Consider the following 22,683-nt stretch of genomic DNA (forward strand, 5'->3'; position numbering starts at 1 on the left):
GTTTTATTCACACATGATTGATTAATGTAATTAATATGTGATGACTCCAAGACCTAGATTACTGCCAGGCCTGCAATTGACAAAGCTAATAAGGTTAACCATCCCTAAACCCAAGATAAACTGTCTCTCTGGTGATGAGCTATGAAGATAAATCCAACATTAGGAGCTTTCTGTCCAGAGTGTTGTTGCGGCTCTGCATCTCTGTATCTGAGTTCTGATTGAGTTTTGTGATATTTATATTTGCGGTTGTGGCTGCAGTGCCGCAGAAGTCGCTGGGGCATGAGGTAAACGAGCTGACGTCCAGCCGGCTGTTGAAGTTGGAAAAGGAGAACCAGACGCTGTTGAAAACGGTGGAGCAGCTGAAGGGTTCCAGCGATCCTTGTGACGAAACCGGTGCACGCCTCGTCAAAGCTGACAAAGAGATCCAGAGGCTCACCCAGAAGGTTAGAGGGAGACAGTTCGTACTGAGTTCAAACGCAGTTCCTCTTTACTCAGAAGTGCTATAGAACCCTTTTCTCTCTCTCTCACACACACACACACACACACACACACACACAAATACATTGTCCCTCTCTAGTCGCTTGTAGACTTTGCAGTGCAGTAAAACCCGAAGGAGATGAAAGGAATAAATGAAGCTTGAAGATCTATTTCTCTTGACTTGACTGCTAAAGGCCTCTCTCCCAGGCTTCCTGAGTTATTTATAGAGGCTTATTTTCTCTAAGCTTTGAATATGAGCACTGAATAAAATGCAGTTTATCATTCCATGGTAAGCAAGTCACAATTTGAAAATGAGTTGAACATGGAGCGATTGAAAGGGAGTCTAAGCTAGAAAAATTTTGCGTATACAACACATGCTTATTGCTCAGACAGGCAACACTAAGCTGTTTTTCAGATAAGCAGCTTTGACTAATTTCTAATTCACATACATATAAGTACATATTTGATTGGTCATTAGCCTGTTAATGTGGCAAATATATGTGTGTGTGTGTGTGTGTGTGTCCATCTGTTAGCCTTCATGAATGTAATTATGTGTTTCAGTCAGTCATTGTTTATGCAAAGGAGGAGACACACATGTATAAGAGTTAGAGGGAGCCACTGAAAGATACACACAGCTGCAGTGCGGAGTGTTTCTTTACAGACAATGCAGAAACGCTGCCTCCCACCCCACTGACACATACACACACACACACACTCCCCACACCCATCTCATCTTCCCTGAAAGAGTGTGAGTGAAGGCAGTGGTAATTACTCCAGTCACAATCAGCCTTCCTGTCAGAGCTGCTTTCACCACAGGGGAGAATGGAGATGACAGCATATGGAGTCACATGACTTAGCCTGACTTACAGCTGCAGCATCCTCTCCTCATGCACCCATGACAATTCACAAAGGTCTCAGTATCTGCCGCCATGTATGAAATGCACAGATGCAAGTCCATAACTTGTTAGGGTGTTTTTTGGAGTGTTAAATAGCAGTGTCTTTCTGTGTGTGTGTGTGTGTGTGTGTGTGTGTGTGTGTGTGTGTGTGTGTGTGTGTGTGTGTGTGTGCACGCACGTGCAGTTGGAGCAGCTGGAGAGCGAGCTCAGTGCAGACAGAGAGAGTCTGCGCAGTGCTGAGAGCCTCAGCTCTGACCTGATGAAGGAGAAAGCTCAGTTGGAGAAGACTCTGGAGACACTAAGGGAAAACTCTGAGAGACAGGTCAGTGCTGGTCACTCTTCTGGGCTGTGAGCTTCTGTCAGGCAGAATGATGAAATATTCAGAGTCTGTCGTCGCACTCTAAAGACAGTGTTCATTTGATGTAAACAGATTCTGATTTTGACAGTTTCTTGGCCTCTAACATATGAATTAATGTTCTCCCTTGTAAAGACCTGTCATAGAGTATTAACTTTATAATATTTTGTAGTTTAGTGAATAATGGAAAACGTATCAGTTTATTAAATACATACATGCAGTAAGAACACCTGAAATATTTTGTTTGTGTTTTGCAAGAGAGCTATTTGAGTGAGTTTTAGGTACAGTGGAGGAACTTGAAAAAGCTCAGTTATCTCTAATGCTGCTACTGAATGCCCTCATTCATAAAGCTTGTCAAAATTAAGACCAATGCTTAGATTATCGTGACTCCTTGCTTTGGCACCCAGCCAGCCCGCCATGATATCAGAGGGTGGTACAGTATGTTCATAGTTAGACGCAAGTGTTTACTTACCCTCAGACTGCTTTTTAGGGCCGCAGACATTTCCTGCTTTTAGTGCAACACATATATCTTGTGTTCTGGCACTTATAACTCCTCCCTCTATTGCATATCTAGGTGAAAGGACTTGAACAGGAGAATGAGCATCTGAACCAGACCATCTCTTCTCTGAGGCAACGTTCCCAAGTGAGTGCTGAGGCCAGAGTCAAAGACGTGGAGAAGGAGAACCGTGTGCTTCATGAGTCCATCAAGGAGACCAGCAGCAAGCTAAACAAGATAGAATTTGAGCGCAAACAGCTCCGCAAAGACCTTGAACACTACAAGGAGAAAGGAGAGAGGGCAGAGGAGCTGGAGTTGGAGGTGCATCGACTGGAGAGGGAGAATGAGGGTCTGCAGAAACGTGTGGCAAGTTTGGGGATCACGTGTGAGAAAGTGGAGGCTCTGGAAAAGGAGAACGCAGAGCTGGAGGCTGAGACTAGAAAGTTGAAGAAGAAGGTTGAGAGCTTAAAGAGCACGGCATTTCAGTTGGAAGCTTTGGAAAAAGAAAACGCCCAGCTGGACGAGGAAAACCTGGATCTGCGGCGTACTGCTGAGTCCTTACGCTCTGCCGGGGCCAAGGCAGCCCAGCTCGAACTCGAAAACCGCGAGTTGGAGAGTGAAAGAAATCAGCTGAAGAGAAACCTTGAGTTACTGAAGGCTTCATCCAAGAAAAGTGAACGTCTGGAGATGAGCTACCAGGGCCTGGACACAGAGAACCAACGGCTTCAGAAGGCGCTGGAGAACAGCAGTCGTAAGATCCAGCAGCTGGAAGGCGAGCTGCAGGACATGGAGACAGAGAACCAGAATCTTCAGAGGAGCCTGGAGGAACTGAAGATCTCCAGCAAACGCTTGGAACAGCTTGAGCAGGAGAATAAGGTGTTGGAGCAGGAGAGCTCACAGCTGGAAAAAGACAAGAAACAGCTTGAGAAGGAGAACAAACGTTTACGCCAGCAGGCTGAGATCAGGGACTCTAAAATGGATGATGATAACTTGCGCATCTCTCATTTGGAGAAGGAAAACCGTGCCCTCAGCAAAGAGGTGTCAACGTTAAAAGACTCTTACAACCGTGTCAGAGACCTTGAGAAAGACAACAAGGAGCTGGTCAAACAGGCCACCATTGACAAAAAGACACTGGTCACACTGAGGGAGGTAAGACCTTAGTGTTAGGACCAATGAGCATCCATTTCGGCAGTGTGTTTGTTTATATGATTTCTTAAGATGTTCAGTAAAGGTTTTTTGTAACGCTGATCTGAAACACACTGAAGCAATGAAAAAATTCCTATGTTTTTTTTAAGCGCCAGTAGTTAATGTACCATTTTTGGCTTAAAATGGATTAGTACAGGATGTAAATGCATGGGAGTGGTATGATTCTCTGCTGGTTTCCATGGCAATAGGAACTGGTGAGTGAAAAACTGAAAACTCAGCAGATGAACAATGACCTGGAAAAACTGACTCATGAGCTGGAGAAGATCGGCCTGAATAAAGAGAGATTGCTGCATGATGAACAGAGCTCTGACGACAGGTTATATACAGATATGCACTTACATATGGGCAGACTTGCTCAGACACATACGCATACTAGGATATGGGTCACAAGATTGACGATTGCAACATTTTCTTGCCAATGATGCAGAAAAACATTTGTGTGATTGTGAAAACTTGACAGACCAGTTTTAGTTTTTTTAGACAGTGGGATGGCAAAGTAACCTGTGCATCGTACTGTATTGTCTCATCTGCAGGTTCAAGTTGCTGGAGTCGAAACTGGAGTCTACTCTGAAGTCATCTTTGGAGATTAAAGAGGAGAAGATCGCCGCCCTAGAGGCCAGACTGCAAGAATCCTCCAATCTCAATCAGCAGCTTCGTCAGGAACTAAAAACAGTTAGTGTTTCTTTTATTAGATACACCATTCTTTCATATGCCACTATTGATAAATAAAACCGTTAACACACACACCTAAACTCAAAAAGGCATACCAGCTGTCCAATTTTAAAACCTGACTGAAGAAGAAGTGTCATCCTGGACAGATTCGGCCAGTTCAGGCAGATGAGCTGATATCATATTTATCTGATGTATCTTTGGTGACACACAGGTGAAGAAGAATTATGAGGCCTTGCGTCAGAGGGAGGAAGAAGAACGAATGGTACAGAGCTCGCCCCCTAGAGCAGGAGAGGATCCCCAGGTGGTCAGCAAGTGGGAGAAGGAGAGCCACGAGGCTACACGAGAACTGCTGAAGGTCAAAGATCGACTAATCGAAGTGGAGAGGAATGTGAGTGAGCACAGTTATACTTAAAATTATTGTTATGGGTTTACATTTGTCAGACAAAATATGAGATTCCTGATTCCTATTTCCTATTTTTTTTCTTTTGATTAAGTACTTCTGACACATTCTCTCTCTCTCTCTCTCTCTCTCTCTCTCTCTCTCTGTCTCTGTCTCTGTCTCAATGTGTACCCATCGCAGAATGCTACTCTTCAAGCTGAGAAGCAGGCTTTGCGCACACAGCTGAAGCAGCTGGAGACACAGAGCAGTAACTTACAGGCACAGATTCTGGCCCTGCAGAGACAGACAGCCTCCTTACAGGAGAACAACACAACACTGCAAACACAGAATGCTAAACTACAGGTCAGATTCCCCCACTTGTCAGTTTCCACGGTTACATCCTCACTTTGTCATCATGAGGCTGCACAGCCCTGTGCAAAAAAAAAAAAAGCAACCTTCATCTCTCTCCATCTACTCCCTCACTTAGTGTACAGTTAGAGTGGGAATATTTGAGACGCTTGCTCTGCATCCAATCTGGCACCATTTAGAGAAGCTCAGGGATTTTGATCAAGCCTGTAGATTTAGGTCAGTCGTAGCAGTGGATTTAGCCTTTTACAGCTGTGTTACTTCGCGACAACATTCTCTGTGAATATAATTCTGGCATTAAAAAAAAAGAAAACATTTTCAGCTCATGACAGATTTGAGGATCCAGACCACACATTATCTCTCTGATGTAAAATGGAGCTGTAGACAAAATTATGCTATGGTGTGGTAATGTTATGTGGCATCTACTGTAGCTTTAACCTTGTAGTCTGTGGTACCCCCGGATATATGATTTATGGCTTAGATCAAATGTCCTTTTTAAACACTTAGAGCTCAGCTGTGTGTTTTGCAATGTTATCCTTCAGAGGACTGGTAGGCCACTGTAGTGACCCTCTTTATCCCTCCACAGGTGGAGAACTCCACCCTAAATTCTCAAAGCGCGGCTCTGATGACCCAGAATGCACAGCTTCAAAGCCAACAGTCCAGCACAGAGAGCGAGCGGGAGGGTGCGGTTCGGGAGAAGGAGGAACTGCGCACCACCTATGAATTACTGCTGAGAGACCACGAGAAGTTGGCCGCTCTCCACGAGAGGCAAGCCTCCGAGTACGAGGCCCTCATCGGCAAACACGGCGGACTCAAGAGCGCCCACAAGAGCCTGGAACTCCAGCACAAAGACCTTGAGGACCGGTGAGAAGTCCAAACGACATACACTTCAGAGAATAAACAACAAAACAACAGTGTCCCACCCACACACGCCACCAAATGCTCCAGTAACCATAACATAGCAAAATGAGTTTTCTGCACTGTGTTTTTCTGTCAGCTCTGACACTCCAGTATACCGTATCCATAGTGTTTATGATGGACAAACGAGGGACATTTTCATAACCGTAGTGCTTGTGGTTTGTCTGTTACGCTGTGTTTGCGTGTGTGTGTGCCCGTGCGTGCATGTGTGTGTGCGAGAGAGAGAGAGAGAGTGTGTGTTTTGTCTAATCTGTGGATGGTATCGCTGTGCAGATATAACCAGTTGCTGAAGCAGAAGGCACAGCTGGAGGAGCTGGAGAAGGTGTTGAAGGCAGAGCAGGAGAAGATGATCTCTGAGAATAAGAGCCACGAGGCCACAGCGGCCGAGTATCACAAACTGAAGGATGAGAATGACAAGTGAGTGAGAGAGAGAGTCAGGAGGCTGTGATCCTAGCTAGACTAGGTGCTCACAAACCTGTACAACGAGGTCAGAAACATCTGGAAAGACAGGTGTCAAATAACCCAGTAGTTAGTTTTTTAAACCTTTGTAAAAACCGTCTGTTGCAGTAATCTTTGCTCTTTTTTCATTCTGCACAAGTATGTGGAATCTGAATGAAGTGTAATGTGTTTGTTTCGATGCTCTGTTAAGGTTGAATACCGTGTACCGTCAGTTGCTGAAAGATAATGAGGGGCTTCAGGCTGACCATAAGAATCTGAAGAGCCAGCTAAACGCAGCCAAACTGGAGCAGACTCGTCTTGAGGCGGAGTTTTCGAAACTGAAAGAGCAGTACCAACAGCTTGACATCACCTCCACTAAACTCACCAATCAGTGTGAGGTAAATGTCTCAATCATCAGCAAACAGATGATACATCAGCTTCCTAAACAGATTGGGAATGTATTATTAATATTCTTATTTATGGGTTTTTTGGCATTCAAGAGGGTGTCTTATGTTTGAAGGATATGGTACTTTTAGCAGATAAATTATACAGAAATTTGAACCAAGCACACCTGTGTCCGGTCCAGCCCTGAAGTAGAGTACAGGTTTGAATCACGGGATGGCTTATAATATCCCATCTCACTTTTCGTTCTTGCGATCATGTTTGTAGGGTTTAATTTGCTCCTGCGGCAGGTTTTTGGTGTATGTGGTAATAGAGGGAGGGTGAAAGCCTTGAGGGGCGTGAGTCTGAATAGAGAGTGAGAATACTTGTCCTCATCAGGAATGTATTTGCTCATACCAGGCCTGTAGCCCCCAGCACACACATGACAGACTCACGTCTCAGCCAGGTGGGAAAGGCAAAGGAGGGGCAAATATTTGCCGTGGGAATGTGGATGGATGTGTTGTCTAGAGACGGTGTCTCCTGCCGGGACACACTTTACACCTCTCTTTAGGGTTCTCATTTCTAAATGATGTCAAATTAAAACTCATGCAGTGAAGTAAATTGCATGGATGAGTCCTAGGTTGATTTTCTCTTTTTGGACTGATGAAGATTGTAGCTTCTTCTTTCCTTGTTCATATGACGTGATACATTAATGTTTGTGTGCATATATGTTGAATAAGTGTGTTTAGAACATGTTGGTCGTTCTTGTTAAGTTTCTTCTTCCTTTCTTTATTTGTTTGTTTGTTTCTTCAGTTGTTGAGTCAGCTGAAGGGGAATCTGGAGGAGGAGAACAGGCACCTGTTGGACCAGATTCAGACTCTGATGCTGCAGAACCGAACCTTGCTGGAGCAGACCATGGAGAGCAAAGACTTATTCCATGTGGAGCAGAGACAGTACATGTATGACGCAGTACTAGTGTATTACAATAACCCCCCCATTAGCCACACCTTATGTAATACCAACCCCCTCCACCATCACCATCACCATGACCCTTATTTTATTTAAAAACTACCCTCTTTTTATATGACTCCATCATCCAAAACCATGCTTATTATGTCTACCTCGTTAAATAACCCTGGGGTGGTACAGTAGAATGGTCTCACAATAGCATTAGATATACATGAATAACTTTCACAACCTGCTCTTTACATCACTATGCTATAGGCACACTTCTCCTTATGAATGAGGTCATTGGTCATTCTCTCTCTCTCTCTCTCTCTCTCTCTCTCTCTCTCCCTCCCTTTCTCTCTCTCTCCCTTTCTTTCATTCATAACTTAATTAGAGATAAACTGAATGAGCTAAGAAGACAGAAAGAGAAGCTGGAGGAGAAAATCATGGACCAGTATAAATTCTACGACCCATCACCACCTCGAAGGTGAGAACGCAGTAAACAAGGTGACACGTGGCTTTGCATGTATTCGTAAGCGTGGCCACGTTCAAAGATCAGTGCTGTCATGAAAGTAACAAAACCCAAATGAATATGAACTCTTAAGCATATGCACTTTCAGGGTCATGTAGTATGCATGAAATGAGTGTATGACAGTAGACTTTCATCCACCTGACCCAGCGTAGTGGATTCTCTGGTCATAGTTCATGGAGTGCTGAGCAGGTTTTTGGTATGATTGTTATTTAATGTCGCATGCCTGTTAACTGCCCCTGACATAACCCTACGCCTCTGTAATAAATGAAAACAATGAAGGTTGTTTGGTTTTTAGTCACTTGTGGTTGACGGCTACCCTTTGTAATGCATTTCCGTTGAAGTACCTTTGCTGTGATTCTGGCGCATTCCGCTCACACTGACTGGCACCTTGTCTCTTTATCAGACGAGGGAACTGGATCGCTCTGAAGATGAAGAAGCTGATTAAGCCGAAGAGTCGTGAGCGCATGCGCTCTCTCACGCTAACGCCCACTCGCTCTGAGTCCAGCGAGGGCTTCCTGGCCCTCCCCCCTCAGGACAGCCAGGACAGCTCCTCTGTGGGCTCTGGCTCCAACTCACTGGATGACACACTCAGTCACAAGAGGAGCAACAGTGAGTATCAGCCTTTGACCTGGCCCTCACACATGTTTCCCACAGGACAGAAAGAAAACATTAACTCCTCACTCACGCGTGGGTGAGTTCAAACGGTACCTGCTGCTTAGTATGTACCAGGCTGGCTCTCTCTCTCTCTCTCTCTCTCTCTCTCTCTGGTCTGTCTTGAGATTATTGCTAAATGAACAGCCAACCAAGACCAAGAGCTCTCACATTTACAGATGAAGAGCCATACAGCTAACAACTAACATACACAGTCGGCAACCTGTTCTAGCCTTTACAGTCTAGACCATTACTATTCTCTTAGTCCACATGGCCTGGGATCTCTTACCTGTTGGCCCGGTCCAGAGCAGTCTCAGCTTACCAGACAGACAGACCAACCCCCCCCCCCCCCCAGCCTTTCTCTCTTTCAGACCCATCTCAGAGCACTTTCTCCTGCAGTAAGAAATGGCAAACAAACCCCATACTGGATCAGTGCCTCACGGGAGGGATGAATTGCTCTTTGCTCTATGACTGTCAGTCTTTTTGGTTTGGGCTTAATGCTTAATTTGCTTGTTTTTCTTTCCTCTCTCTTTGCAAAAGGGAAGAGAGCACAGCACGTCCATGTGCAGGGTTCCTCTAATGGTACGCTAAGGCAGGGGGTGGGGCAGGGATGTTAGCGGAACTGTCCTGTCACGCAGGGCATGTCGGCTAATCGTGACTCATCAGTGTTTAGTCTCCATTGCTATTAAAAGGTGCAATGTATCCTAAGCCATCTACCTCCTACACAATAACTGCAGAATTCACTTAATCCATGGAATGGTAACCGTTCTCATCTGTTTTTTTTGTTTGTTTTAAAAGCTTCTGGGTTTGTCAATTTCTGATAATGACTTCAGCCTGACTATATGAATATGAGTGAATGTAGAACCTTGAAAGTAGTTTGATTAAAGTTTTACTTACTATTTTTGGTGTCTCAGCACAAGAGACAGATTAAATGCGTGATTTGGTGAAATGATTTTCATCCCTGAAAGCAGAAATCTAAACCAACCACTGATAAATGTAAAAACAACGCATTTTGCCCCACTTCTCCCTCTGTCGTTACACTGAGCCATTTGATTGGTTGGTGAAAGTGACATAAAGTTGACCTTGGTCTGTTTGTGTTCAGTAACACTCAGCTGCATTCCTTGCTGTATTACCACCCCTCCCGGTCTCAAAGGTTTATTCCTTGAATTGCACCCTTTAATAAACATCTCCTTTCATGTGTCACATCCTCTGTGCTGTGTCTGCCAAATATTTGCTACATTTTGTCATAAGTGTTGCAGCCCCTCTCACAGCCATCATAGCGAGTGTGTGTGTGTGTATGTGTGTGTATGTGCACGTATAATCTGGGTACGTATCCGAGAGACTGCGTGTGGACTGAAATGCGTGTGCTAATGTTAATGTTTGTGTGTGTTTTGCACACTTTGTTTTAGTCCATAGATTGGCACACTGTTTTTTCCACTCCTGGTTGTCGACACTGTTAACATCCATCTGTTCTCTCCCCTCTTTCTTTACCCCCCCCGGTCTACCCTGGTTGCTCTGTTTTTCCCCTCTGCTTTGGCTGTTCAGTGACAGCACTGAAAAGATTGCCCTTTATGCGGAACAGATCGAAGGAGAAAGACAAAGTGAAGGCCATCTACCGCCGGTCCATGTGTAAGAGCTCCGATAGTCGTAGCTACTCCCTTCCTCCACCTCGCCCAGCCTGTGCCTGCTTTCCCTTTCCTTTTTATTTGACTTTTGAGACGTCTTTTATTATTTTCAGTCCTTTCTTTGAGTGATTTTTATCAGACCAGCTCGGTCCGTTGTTCTCCTCACAAAGCATCGCTAATTTTCTACGTAAGAAATTACACTGATTTCCTGCCAACAAAAGATTTGCATGTGTACTCACAACTAATTCATGCTGTATTTTTGGATTTTTGTAAACTGTGGTAAGTAATTTTCAGATGAAAGTCTATATGAATGTCTATGACATTATACTGTAATTCAGTAAAAATAAAAACAGCTAGCCGCAAGCTTCTCATAAGAAGTTAACTGAACTGTAGTCTCTAATTCAGGACAAAGATAATAGCATTCTCCATTATAGTAATCTCTGTAGATCATCCCTGGTTTTGTGATAGAGGTCTAGTATTGTCTTTGTGTAGTGTTTAGTTAGTATGTGTGCTCCTAGCCATAGGAGATGGTGAATTAGTTGTAGTAGTGTTGTGTTGAGAGTGATTTTTTTTCTGGATGTGTGTATGGCCTGCTCTCACTGCGTGTGACTCTGGCCCTATCTCTGCCTGCCTGTGGTGTGAGTTAATTCTCCCATTGCTCACCGCTGCACTGCCGGCATGGCTAATCCACTGACACTGCTCACCTCCACTCACACACTGTGGTGGAAGTGAAATGGAATGCTCTCTCACAGCCTTTCATTCCAACACCTTCTCTCTTTCTCTCTCTCTCTCTCTCTGCTTTGTTTCTATCTCTGCTTCTCTTCTCTCTGTCTCCTGTTTTCTGTTTTTACACTTCATTTGAGTCTGCATTTCAGTTCTGTGCATGTCATGCTAACATGGCGTTGCCTGACTGAGGCGTCTGAATGCTGCTACTCTTGAGTAGCACTGCATGTCTGCCGCTCCCTGAGCAGTGCTTCTCTCTCTCGTGTACACACACACACACACACACACATACACACACACACACACACACACACTCACACACACACACACACACACACACACACACACACACACTTACTCACGCGTACATACACACTCTCACACACACACACACACACACTCACGCACACACACACACACATCTGAAAGCCATTAGCCACATGACTCAGGGAGCAGCATGCCTTACAGCATGGGGATTAATTGGATACATTTCCATCTCAGCCATGAATGACCTGCTTCAGACGATGGCGGTTGCGGGAGGGCAGTGGGCCGGTAGCACCGACAATCTAGATGGGCCTGAAGAGGCGGCGCCCGGAAGCCAGCGCATGAAGGAGCTCGGATCCATGGCCTACTCCACTACAGCCATCAACTACGCCACTCTCAACCTGCCTGCTGGCCACAGGGCCAAACAGAAGCTTAAAAACAAAGGTAGAGCTGACCGCACGGGACCTCATCACCTCTCCCTTTGTGCTGTGGAACCTCAGATTCCTGCTCTGTGGTCCATAAAAGAAGCTTTTATTGTGTGTAGAGGAATATGCAGAACTAGAGTGTTACACACTGTCAGTAAAACCAGGTTTCTTTGCATTGGGGTGTGTAGTTTTAGAGAGTGTTGATTTGTTCCTGTGAGCAGAAATGTTCTAGTGTCAGTTGAGAATTTTTGCATTTTTTTTTTTCTTTAGTTGCTGCTCTCTTTATGTTGGTCCATTTTTTTTTTCTCTTTTTAGACTCCCTGTCATTTCATTTAGTCTTGCCATCCAGCTTAGCTGAGAATATGGCTGTACTCTCCCTATCCTTTACTGTTATTTAAAAGTCCACTTAAAAATGTGAGTGTTTCTCCTCCACAGACAATGCCTCTTGTGAGGATGTCACACCAACGTCTTCAGATGACCCAAGTGGGGTTAGAGGTCAAGGTGAGAAGATTATCCAAACAAGACCTTACCAGTCAACACAAAGTCTGCATTCATTTGCACATTGCTTATTGATCCTTTATGCTGAGGTCAGGTTAGCTTTTGTCATTTGAATGATCAAGAAAAATCACTTCTGAGGTCACAGGTTCTGTTTGGTTGATGGTGGTTGCTATGCAGCTAAGAATTCAATGTGCTGCTAAGGAGTTGTCGCCCTTAGTTTATTTAGACAACTGTTCATCTCGAAGCATGTAAATCCTCTTTAGAATGATCTTTAGAATGGTCTAATCTCATTTTACTCACCTCAAAACCAATCATACATCTCCTCTGGATGGACTTAATAATGCCATCAGCTTGCTTTTGGCTTCGTTATCTGTTTTGGACAAAGTCTCAGAGACTCACTGACACGGTCAGAACAAAGGCTGTGTGAGACACTCTGCTCTTATGTAGCCAAGCATTACAGCTCCATATGTCCTCACTTCAGCTCCTTTAGCACCTCCTACACGGTGCTAGAAAAAGGGGGGAGGGAGGTCTGTTTCCAAAGCAGCACCAAACCAGAGGCCTCTGTGATGTTACACATCAAGGAATGTTTATCTGGTTTTGGGCCATTGTTCATCTCAGGACTGCAGTTAGGATGAGAATCATTCAGCAAGTGTAGTGAATGTGTTTTGGTGAATGGCTGTTAATGCAGCGGAGTGTGTATGTGTGATTGGACAGGGCTGCGGCTGTTTAGCAGTCCTGAGGCATCCTTTTCTCCCTCTGCTCTCATCCCATCCTCCATGTGCAGAGTCCCCTGTAACGTTTGTTGTAAGTGACTGACCTGCATGTGCATGTGTGCCTCTCTCTGTAAAAACCAGTAACTCTGCCGTCTATGTACCACTCAGACCTCCAGTCCAGTAAAAAAAAAAAAAAAAAAAAACACCCTCAGAACAGTCTTTGTCTATCAGCTCTTCAATACAGCAACTCTTGGGTCTTTTTGAATGGCAGATATCAGTAAAAGTTCTCATCCTCCCTGGTCTTCCATCCTCTGGACTTTACTCCTCCAAAAAAAACTGTTACCTTTCCACACTCTTGGTCAGTGGACACACTCCTTTCGACTGGGTTGGGCCCCTTTCCTTTTGTCTGTTCTCTGGAAAGTTCCGGGCTTCTCTCCAGACAGACTTCTCCCCCTTACCCACTGTCTGTCGCACAGAGCATGTCGGGTCTAATGCGGCCTCTCGCTGTCCGGGCCTGCATGTGCCATCTGCTGCCCAGTGTGATTTGTGCTCATCCTGTGTGCCCTTTATCTCCATCCAGCCTCCAGGCCCGCCAGCCTCCATCATAACAAGACCACCAGTACTAATAGCAATAGTAACTCTCATTCCACACGGCTCGATGGCAAAGGTATGAGTACACTGCCAGAGCGTGGTCTGCTCAGGATTCTGTGGTGTGTGTGTGTGTGTGTGTGTGTGTTCAGCTGGTTATTAAGTCACGCACAGAACCATGTTTATGTACACACTACGCACACGAGCAATGTAAATTTGCTCAAAGGTTATTATCCTACCAATCAGTGAGAGCATTAAGTTCAGGAACAAAGTTCTATGTGCTGTACATTTCATACTATTCTATTTTCTTCTCTATAATTGTGCCTGACATCACTGACAATAACAATTTTGAACCGTAAGTAATTTTCAGTATTTCTTGATGTAATAGTGGCAGGCAGTTTCATTACTTGTGTCTTTCCTATAGACATGGTATGAATAATACACAGATTTGTGTAAAACTGTTTTTTTTGGGGTTTTTTTTAATCCTAAAGCAGGCACAGTGAACGGCAGCCTCAGCAGACCCCAGAGTGAGAGCAGTGGTGAGTTTAGTTTGAGTTTGGACACTGAGGTGTGGTCCAGTGGTAGCAGCCCAGTACAGCAGCCTTCCTCCCAGAGATCCTCCCACCAGAGTCCGCTGCAGCTCCGCAAGAGCCTAGAGGGACCAGGCACTCTGCCCAAAGGAAAGACAGGCTCGCCTGGCAGTGTGGTTGTCTCACTGCAGCAGTTCCTCGAGGAGAGCACAGAACCAACAGAGGTAGCAGAAGTCACAGACTACATTAAAGCAAATGTGGCCATAACTGGGCTGTTGTACATGTATCAGAATGCCAGATGTCAGTGTTTAGCTGATTACAAAATGAAAAGGTTGCCTTATTTGAGGTATTCACAGTGTATGAGAATAATTAGTCAAAGATGCCTGCATTTCACCTAGCAATTCTTTTTACCGTGCCGTTTTGTCGAGAAGATGAATATTGTTTTTGTATGGTAACCTCTTTGTGTTGATCCTCTTTCCGTTCAGTCTGGCAGCCAAGAGAATCTCACGGCTGATTCTCCACGCCTGTCTGGAGGCACTGAGCATGCTCAGACCACTGAGCGTGTCAAGGGGCGGGGCATTCTACGCTCGTCCAGCGGGAAGGCCACGAGCTCGGACTCCAGTGGAGGGCTGTCGGGCCGGGGGCAACCAGGTCGACCCAGCCTGCGTAAGGCGGAGAGCACGCGCGTGAAAGGCTCCGTCCAGGCCCGAGCCAGCCTATCCACCCAGGGCAAAGCCACGTCTGTCTCCGAACGCCTGGACTCCTCCTCCGGTCTTCCCCGCGCCAGCAGCGTCATCTCCACCGCCGAGGGCACGACCCGCAGGACCAGCATCCACGACCTCCTGTCCAAGGACAGCAGGCAGCCCGTTTCTGTGGACTCACCTCCGTCCAGAGCCAAGCCTCGCGCCCAGGCCGCGTCCAGTGAGTACCCGCCAGACCCCAGAGCACACCCCCACGCGCCAACCACACCCCAGCCTAGTCACCCCACACCGCTGCCCAAGTCTGTCAGCATGCCCTGCACAGGCTTGGCACCCAGCTCCGATGAGCCCGAGCTCTCCAGCCTGCAGGCTTTCCTAGGCCCCTCCTTCACCGTAGATTCTGTCTTTATGGACACCATCTTTAGCGAACCAGTGTTCACGGGCAGTGGTAGGAACCAAGCCATCCTCTCCCTCAATACCTCCCTGGTTAGTAACATCAGCGGGCCTCCTCTCAAATCCAATCCCAAACCGGGCCTAAGCAAACAGAATGGGCAGAACGCAGCTCCGCCTGATAGCCAGCCAGATGAGAAGGGCAATGATACTAACCATGTGACAGATTCCAACCAATCACCTTCCTTAAACTCCGATGATAGCCAATCGCTGTGGTATGAGTACGGCTGTGTTTAAGTGTGGGATCGTGTCGTCTGGTGAACTGTGTCCTGAATCAGGGGTGGTAACGTTCAAACATTTGCATGAACGCTTAAAGCACTACCATTGGTTTTTTTCTTTCTTTCGTTTTGTTTCCCCCTCTCCCTCTTTGTGGCTGCCCTCACAACTGCTCTCACTTTGTTTCGGCCTCTTTTTTGGTTCTGTGGGAAACGTTCCTGAAATCTTCCTCTAATTGTTAAACCAATCCCTCTGTTAACTCGCCTTGAAATGAGTGTGTGTCTGCATGGGCGGAATTGTCAGAAAAAACACGAAGTGATTTATGTTTGTAAGTGTATTCAGTGTTTTAAACTGTTGTTTAAAATTGTTTCCCTCTTTTAAAAAAAAAACCCCAGTAATCATATTGATATATGATTATTTTTTAAGTCACGAATGTATGTTTATTTGTGGGTGTGCTCTGTAAGAACACCACAAGTATCTTTAAACTCACCTCTGAATATTGACTAATATAATTACAGCATTATTTTATTTATTTTGACATTGCTTCAAAATTTGATGTCTCACATGTTCCAAAGGTAATGAGAGGGGCTGGTCTACTTTGATATTTAAATAAAGTAATTAGGCTTGTAGAACAAGCCCCCAGATACAGTCTCATATTTCAGGCTATTTAAGGGATTGTTATACATCATTTTACACCCCAGCATATTCATGTTCAGCAGACTTTTATGCAAAGTTCTTTTTAACAACACACTCCCAAAAAAGTTCTTGAGTTATAGACAGAAGATAGACAGTATATTTATGGGTCAGTGGGGGTGCTAACCAGGGGTGTGGTGTCTGGAGTCCTTTGGTATGTGGGACACTATCTTTTGCAAGACTCTGTTCAAGTTGCCGTTATATTCACAACAATGTGTAATCACGTTTTTGTATTCAGATCATTTTCATTTTCACTGCATGGCTTTACGGCTACGTTTGGTCATCTTGTCCATCCTGATACTACATTTTGATCATCTGGGTCAAAATGAAAGGTTGTTCTCTCAGTATTCTTTGTGTGTTTCTTTTTCCAAGCTGTTCATTTCCAATCCAATAAGCGCTGTTGTGTGGTAGTGATTGAGCTGTCGACTGGAAGATTTTGATATTGATCATTTAAGTTGTCACACACAAAATGCCCTGAAGGTCCTTTGCAAGGTCGCAGTTCAAAAATAAAACAAAAAAAAACATCTCAGCGTGTCCGTAGAAAGGGAATTGTCACAAAGATATTGTTCCATAAAAGAATGACTACCTGCCAAAAATTGACAAATTTAATTGACCTTGTTCCAAGATCAAGTTTTAATTCTGCGTGTTCAAATAATTCTTTTCTTTTAAAACTAAGTATATTATTAACTTTGTACAACAAAATGTTCTATTTGTTCTTACTTGTGCATTTTAAAAAAGCATTTTAAGTTATATTCATCAAGTATTTAAAGGACAATACAAGACACCAGTAGTTAGGCTAATGGTATTCTGGTAGCGTAGGTTTTAACATATATATTTATTTGTATTTGCTCGTACTATTTCAGATGGTTTCATATTTATCATGTACATATAGACTAAAGCGCTTTGTGTTTTTTTTTTTTTTGTCAGTGTCCGGTTATAATATGACATGCCTTTGTCCTGCAGATGTGGAAGTGTTACAAGAGCGCAGAAAATCAAAAAGCAGAACTGGAGAGCAACAAAGCTCCTAAACATAATCCATGGGCTACCATTTAATGAGCTGAAGTGGTGAGTGTCACTGTCCAGAGGAGGATGAAGGTGGGGGGGTGGGGATGGGCGATCGCCATGGTAACCCCCCTGAGAGCAGAGTAACAGATGTCTGTGCTGCACACGCTTGCTTCCGTGCTGGTCTCCCTTCTCCAGTGACTCAAAACAGGCTCTGTCTCCATAGAACCCAGTCTGCATGGTGCTCCTAGGCTGTCTCGCTTCTCCCCGCTTTCCGGGTATCCCCTGCCCCTCCCTCATAGTTCAGAGTCCAGTACCAACCGCCCCTTGTGAGATGTAGTGAGCAATCAATGGACCCTTACTTTGTCTTTGTTTCTGTAAAAGGAAGAGCTGTTCAGGTTTTGGTGTTCTCTGAACGTGTCCTCAGTGCTACTGCATGGTGTTTCAATCCTGCGGCTGATCCCTCTCCTTTTACAGAGCATGCAAACTGTACTATTCTCCCTCCCTCCCTCTCTCTCTCTCTCTCTCTCTCTCTCTCTCTCTCTCTCTCTCTCTCTCTCTCTCTCTCTCTCTCTCTCTCTCTCTCTCTCTGTCTGTCTTTCTTGTCATTTCTGCCAATAACAGTTTTCTCTGTCCCTTTTCTCTTCACTCTTTTTCTATCTACATCCACCTCAGAGAGAAAAGTGACCTTCACGCTGTCAGTCTGAAGTCTGTAAAAAGTTGATCTTCTGAGATGGTCTTCTGAGACGGTTCAAAAAAAGATTGTATATCTGGTTTTTAAGCGAGGAAAAAAATCGCACCCTTCTATTAAAGAACAATGAAATAACTTTCCTTGAATCAAGGAAAAAAGAAAAACAGACTGTTCGGAATCGGAAAGAAAAAAAAATACCGAAACAGTTCTTTTCTTTCCAACAAAAATTGATGCTGACGGTTTTTCATGTATTGCACTGCTAAATGGTTTGGGAAACTGTTGATATGCACTTCTGTGTGGACCAGTTTTTGATGCCAATTTTCACTCCAGTGAATCGAATGAGTGAGCTTTATACTGTTGTTGAGGACTCCAGTTGGTCCTGTTTGACACTTAATCAGCTGGACTCGTTTTTTTCTTTTTTTCCAATCTGCCAGTGGCACTCTTTGTAAATGGGCATGCAAAATGCTTCATCATTAGCGTAGAAGAGCTGACCTCATACGGTGATCCACGCAACACACGCATCACGTGGTCTACAACATTCTGCATGGAACAAAAAAAGAAAAAATATATCCATCAACAATGCTTTTCCCCCCCATCCTTAATCAGGGTGGACAGTGATGTGAGCTTGTTCTCTCAGAAATGCCAAAATGACTTTTTAAGGAAACACTTCGCCACTTGTCTCATTGAGTTAGACTGAGTTAAGGCTGTGTCTGCTCAAAGCTACGAACTCTGTTCTTTGGGAAGCTCTGTGTGTGTTTGTATGTGGGGGTGTGTGTGTGCGTGTGTGTGTGTGTGTTTGTGAGATTGAGATTATTGTAGCCATAACAGTTTGGCATTTGTCTCCTTTTTCCACTTTTGCATAAATCCATTTGATGTGTTAAGCCAAAATGTGTCCTGTATCTGTTTTTCATGCTCTCTTTTCACTATGCAGTTGACTCTTAAAAAAAACACAGGGATTATTCAGAGGGGTCAGAGCTAGTGCATGTCACGTTCTTTGATATTGGACAGGGAGGTATGAGGGTCAGAGTTCAGAAGTGTGTAGTATGTGGGGAAGCCTGTTAAACTGGTTAGCATTGAACAAAACTAGTCATGAGTGTCTGCTGCCTACATACTTCCCCTCATCAAATCACAAACAGGGCAACCTACAGTGCTGTCTTCTTGAGGCCACATGGAAAGCAGGCCTGCTAAATGGAGATCTGAAATGGCTGCAAAATGTATTATGAAAGTGTGTAGCTGGACCTGACAGTAGAGTAACAGCTTTCTACAGATAAGCCTTAGCTATAGTCATGAGTGACAATGGAGAACCCTGAGATGATGTGCAGATCATAACCGTTGTTCAGATAATATTTATTATTAAAAACGCTATTTATTATTAAAAATACTGATATACATATAAACATATTCAAAATCATCAATAATAAAAAATATCAAAGCATCAGTAGACAGAGGACAGACTGATTATCGAAACATCCATGTGTGTTCATGGGAAACGGCATTACCTCATAAAGAATTAATAGCAGAGACAGTAACCATTTAATGAGTCAGTTTATTCTCAAGGTGTGAATTAACACTCCACATGTCAATGAACTCCATAATACCTGAGTATAATACAGGCTCAGAAGGAGAGGCCTGCACATTTAAAAATGTTCATATATTCAGTACAGTAGTACTGGAAAGTTTATTGCCTCTGTCCCAGCACCTATTGAGGGACATATGCATATGATTGTCCCCCATATAATATGTAACAGGATGAACACGGGTCAATATGACATAGGTCATAGGACTTAGTGTTCCAATTTCCCCAGAATCCAAGTACTTCAATCTGCATGCAACCACAATTGTTCTAGCTATGGTTTTATACATTTCTGACCACTGCTTTTGTTGGTTTTATAAAAAGAAAGAACGGTTGGCAAATAGAAAGTACAGTATTTCAAGGCACATTGTTGTGTCTAATCAAATGTCTGAAGAATTGGTTCATGCCCTGTCTCTTTCAAAAACTTCAAGAAATCATCCGGTTTCAGTCCCATTGTTGCTGCATTGGTCATTGGGTGAAAATAAACTCTTTCGTGACCACCGTTGACTAAGTCACTATCCAGGACGAACTTGACGCTCTGGTCTTTATCGCAGAAAAGCGCCAGGGCTGTGGCACAGCCTTGGCCCACCTTGAGTTTCTCCAGCATGGCTGCCTCTTCAGCAAAGCGCAGGTTCCCACTGCCCACACCCAGCTTTTTAGCCAGATCATTGAGGTTAACTTGACGGTCATGACGAACGGACACGAGCCATAAGCCCTTTTTCTTTTTGTCTTTCAAAAAGAGGTTCTTGGTAATAGCGCCGCTCAGATGTTGCACGTGGGGCATCATCTCCTCAACAGTGAACACCTAAAAGAGAAGCAAATGAATTTAGACAGTTTCGGATTAAAAACCTACAACAACACCACTTGCGTCACTCCAGCAAATACGCAGCCCGTTTAAAATTCAGTGTGAAACTAATAATATTTTCATCAATTTGTCAGTTTAAAATCAGGGTAAAATACAGCACAAGAACCAAGAAAAGCGTCAGTTTTGTCCCCGAGTCACTCCAATGACCGGTATCAGGTTTAGTTGTATTGGCAGAGAAGCGACATTGCGACCTCTGGTGGCCATTATAACTACAACATGTTTCTCCAGTCGTGTACTGTGCAAATCAGGGTGTATAATTAAAAAGATATTCGAGGCACGCAATGCTGTGAAAATGTATGTCAGAAAGCTCATACAATCCAAAAACTCCCGTAGTTCATGCAAATACACTACACATATACCTTACTTATTTAAACTACTTTACAGGTTTCACTTTTGTCGACCAAACTGTGACAACAGTATTACCTCTGGATGTTCAACCGAGACAGCTTCGATATTAAGGCTTTTAAGGCAGGTCTCCAATTCAGAGCGCAGCTCGGCTGATGCCATTTTGAACTCAGGGACATATACAATAAAGAGTGTAGAGAAGGTTTCACAAAGACTATCCAAGCAACTACGGAAATGAATGAACACGCCCTAACACTAAAGAGAGCAACTACGGCGTGGCACACTGCGGACAGGAAGTGACGGATCTTAAGGTAGACGGAAGCTGCATCTCGACCCGCCACACGAATTTTGGAAATATGTGGCAGGAGAAGACTCATTATTCATAAAACAAGCGCTACCTGACTGGTCGATACAGTGTTCCCCTGCCACACTACATTTCGAAAATTCACACCCGCCACAGCTGGAGTGAGACCCCGCCACAACCCAGAAAATTGTCAACGGTTGAGGACAACTGCCACTGAGCCCGGCACATTCATTATGCCACTAGATGGCAGCACTTCGCATCAATGTAAAGCAGAGTTTGGAATAGATGAGCAGAGACTATTCGCGAGATCGAGTTCATTTTAGTTTTATTTACGTTATTCTAATGAGGTGTATAATTTGTATGGACATGTTTTATTTGGTTGGGAATAGAAATGGTTGCAAAACAACAGGTTAAATGATGATATCCAAAAGAAATTAAATATTGCCTGCCTCATCAGAAAAGTCAAATAATATATTTCTAACTAAAGTACAATTCTTGTTTCTCCCTCGGATTTTTTTGTACACTAGATTATAATGCTAGATAAAAAGCCTGTTGATAGACTGAGAATGTTGGAATCATCTGCTATTACAGATAAAGCTACAGTGACTGACACTAATTGAACTGAAGAGAGAGAGATGGACATAGTTATAGAGACAGTGCATCTCAGACATGGAATAAGAGACACTCTAAACATGTGAAAAGAGGTTGATGATATAAGAGAGTAAAATCAGAGGAAACAAAAATATGGTCAAAATGAAACTAAATTAGCTTCGGAAAGCAGACAATCAAAAAGAAATTAGAGCAAAGAAAAGCAGAACACAAGGACATGACAGGAGAGAGTGTGCTAGCTGTCTGAAAAAGAACCCAGATTTGTAGTATTGTGAAAAAAAAAAAAATCCAAATTCAGGTTCTTTTTATAAAGTAAATTTTATGTTTTCTCAGTAGCCAACATTTGCTAGGAGGCTGGCATGAATCAAGCAATAGACAGGGATTTGAATCCAAGCCTCATTCAATTTGTAGTCATTTTACAAAATTCCAAGACTGTTGATCATTTTGCAAATTAGGAAAAAATCACAACATCCATTGGTATTCCCCAAATATGGTCAAGTCTCCCATCTTTGTAATGGTAAAAGAAAAAATGTGAGTGTGATACTGTTTGAAAAAGAAGATTCAGATACAGTATGTATTATGTAGCTGACAATACTGCAATGGTAACTTACGCCTCATTGAGCATCTTAACGTTGTTAAATTGTTAGCTAACATATTGTTAGCAGAAATGTGAGTTATTGTTTTAACGTCCATGGATGTTTACACTATTATGTGGTAGCATTTTGTTAAGTCATTAATTGGTGTACTTTCCAAGATGTACAAAGTTGTAATACCAAAGAGCTTAACTGTCTATATGTTTACTGTTCAGCTTAGGATGGTAGCCAGGGTGCGGGGCCTATACTGGCTCATGATAGACCCAGCAGCCTATGGGTGGCCCACACAACTATTGGACTTCTTGAGGATCAGCTGTGGGCAGTCCAAATTTAGATATGGGTGAATTAGAGCTGCCCAGACAGGGCCAACACTCAGGGGCCAACCATTTGCCAGTGAAAAAATTCTTCCACTGTGGGCCTTTAGTCTAGCTCTGTGTAAGGCCCTGCAGTACTGGTGCAAGCCTGTTTGCTGGGCCTATAAAGAAGGGTTCCATACAGCTAACTTAAGCACTGCTAGTAATAGTTAGCTACAGAAAAAAAGGAACTTTGGAGTACAGCACAAC

General features: G+C 43.8%; 2 protein-coding genes across 2 annotated transcripts in view; one reads left to right on the forward strand and one right to left on the reverse strand.

The window, feature by feature from the left end:
* Positions 1-17,166, forward strand: part of ccdc88ab (coiled-coil domain containing 88Ab) — a 44,644-nt gene extending 27,478 nt beyond the window's left edge. Inside the window, exons 13-32 of the mRNA XM_030772266.1 lie at positions 259-443; positions 1,558-1,695; positions 2,303-3,373; positions 3,619-3,746; positions 3,964-4,102; positions 4,314-4,490; positions 4,683-4,844; positions 5,434-5,711; positions 6,039-6,182; positions 6,415-6,601; positions 7,398-7,543; positions 7,927-8,019; positions 8,468-8,673; positions 10,261-10,344; positions 11,565-11,771; positions 12,188-12,253; positions 13,544-13,630; positions 14,043-14,305; positions 14,567-15,002; positions 17,102-17,166. Of these exons, the coding sequence (XP_030628126.1) occupies positions 259-443; positions 1,558-1,695; positions 2,303-3,373; positions 3,619-3,746; positions 3,964-4,102; positions 4,314-4,490; positions 4,683-4,844; positions 5,434-5,711; positions 6,039-6,182; positions 6,415-6,601; positions 7,398-7,543; positions 7,927-8,019; positions 8,468-8,673; positions 10,261-10,344; positions 11,565-11,771; positions 12,188-12,253; positions 13,544-13,630; positions 14,043-14,305; positions 14,567-15,002; positions 17,102-17,166 (4,262 nt within the window). The remainder of the gene's footprint in view (positions 1-258; positions 444-1,557; positions 1,696-2,302; positions 3,374-3,618; positions 3,747-3,963; positions 4,103-4,313; positions 4,491-4,682; positions 4,845-5,433; positions 5,712-6,038; positions 6,183-6,414; positions 6,602-7,397; positions 7,544-7,926; positions 8,020-8,467; positions 8,674-10,260; positions 10,345-11,564; positions 11,772-12,187; positions 12,254-13,543; positions 13,631-14,042; positions 14,306-14,566; positions 15,003-17,101) is intronic.
* Positions 17,167-19,443: 2,277 nt separating this feature from the next.
* Positions 19,444-20,776, reverse strand: prorsd1 (prolyl-tRNA synthetase domain containing 1). The gene is made up of 2 exons (XM_030771458.1): positions 20,693-20,776; positions 19,444-20,209 (listed from the first exon to the last, which is right to left on the reverse strand). Exons 1-2 carry the CDS (start codon positions 20,774-20,776, stop codon positions 19,781-19,783), a joined length of 513 nt encoding a protein of 170 aa, XP_030627318.1. The 3' UTR covers positions 19,444-19,780.
* Positions 20,777-22,683: the final 1,907 nt, after the last annotated feature.

This window comes from Chanos chanos, chromosome 4 (assembly GCF_902362185.1).
Source record: "Chanos chanos chromosome 4, fChaCha1.1, whole genome shotgun sequence".
Classification (NCBI taxonomy): domain Eukaryota; kingdom Metazoa; phylum Chordata; class Actinopteri; order Gonorynchiformes; family Chanidae; genus Chanos; species Chanos chanos.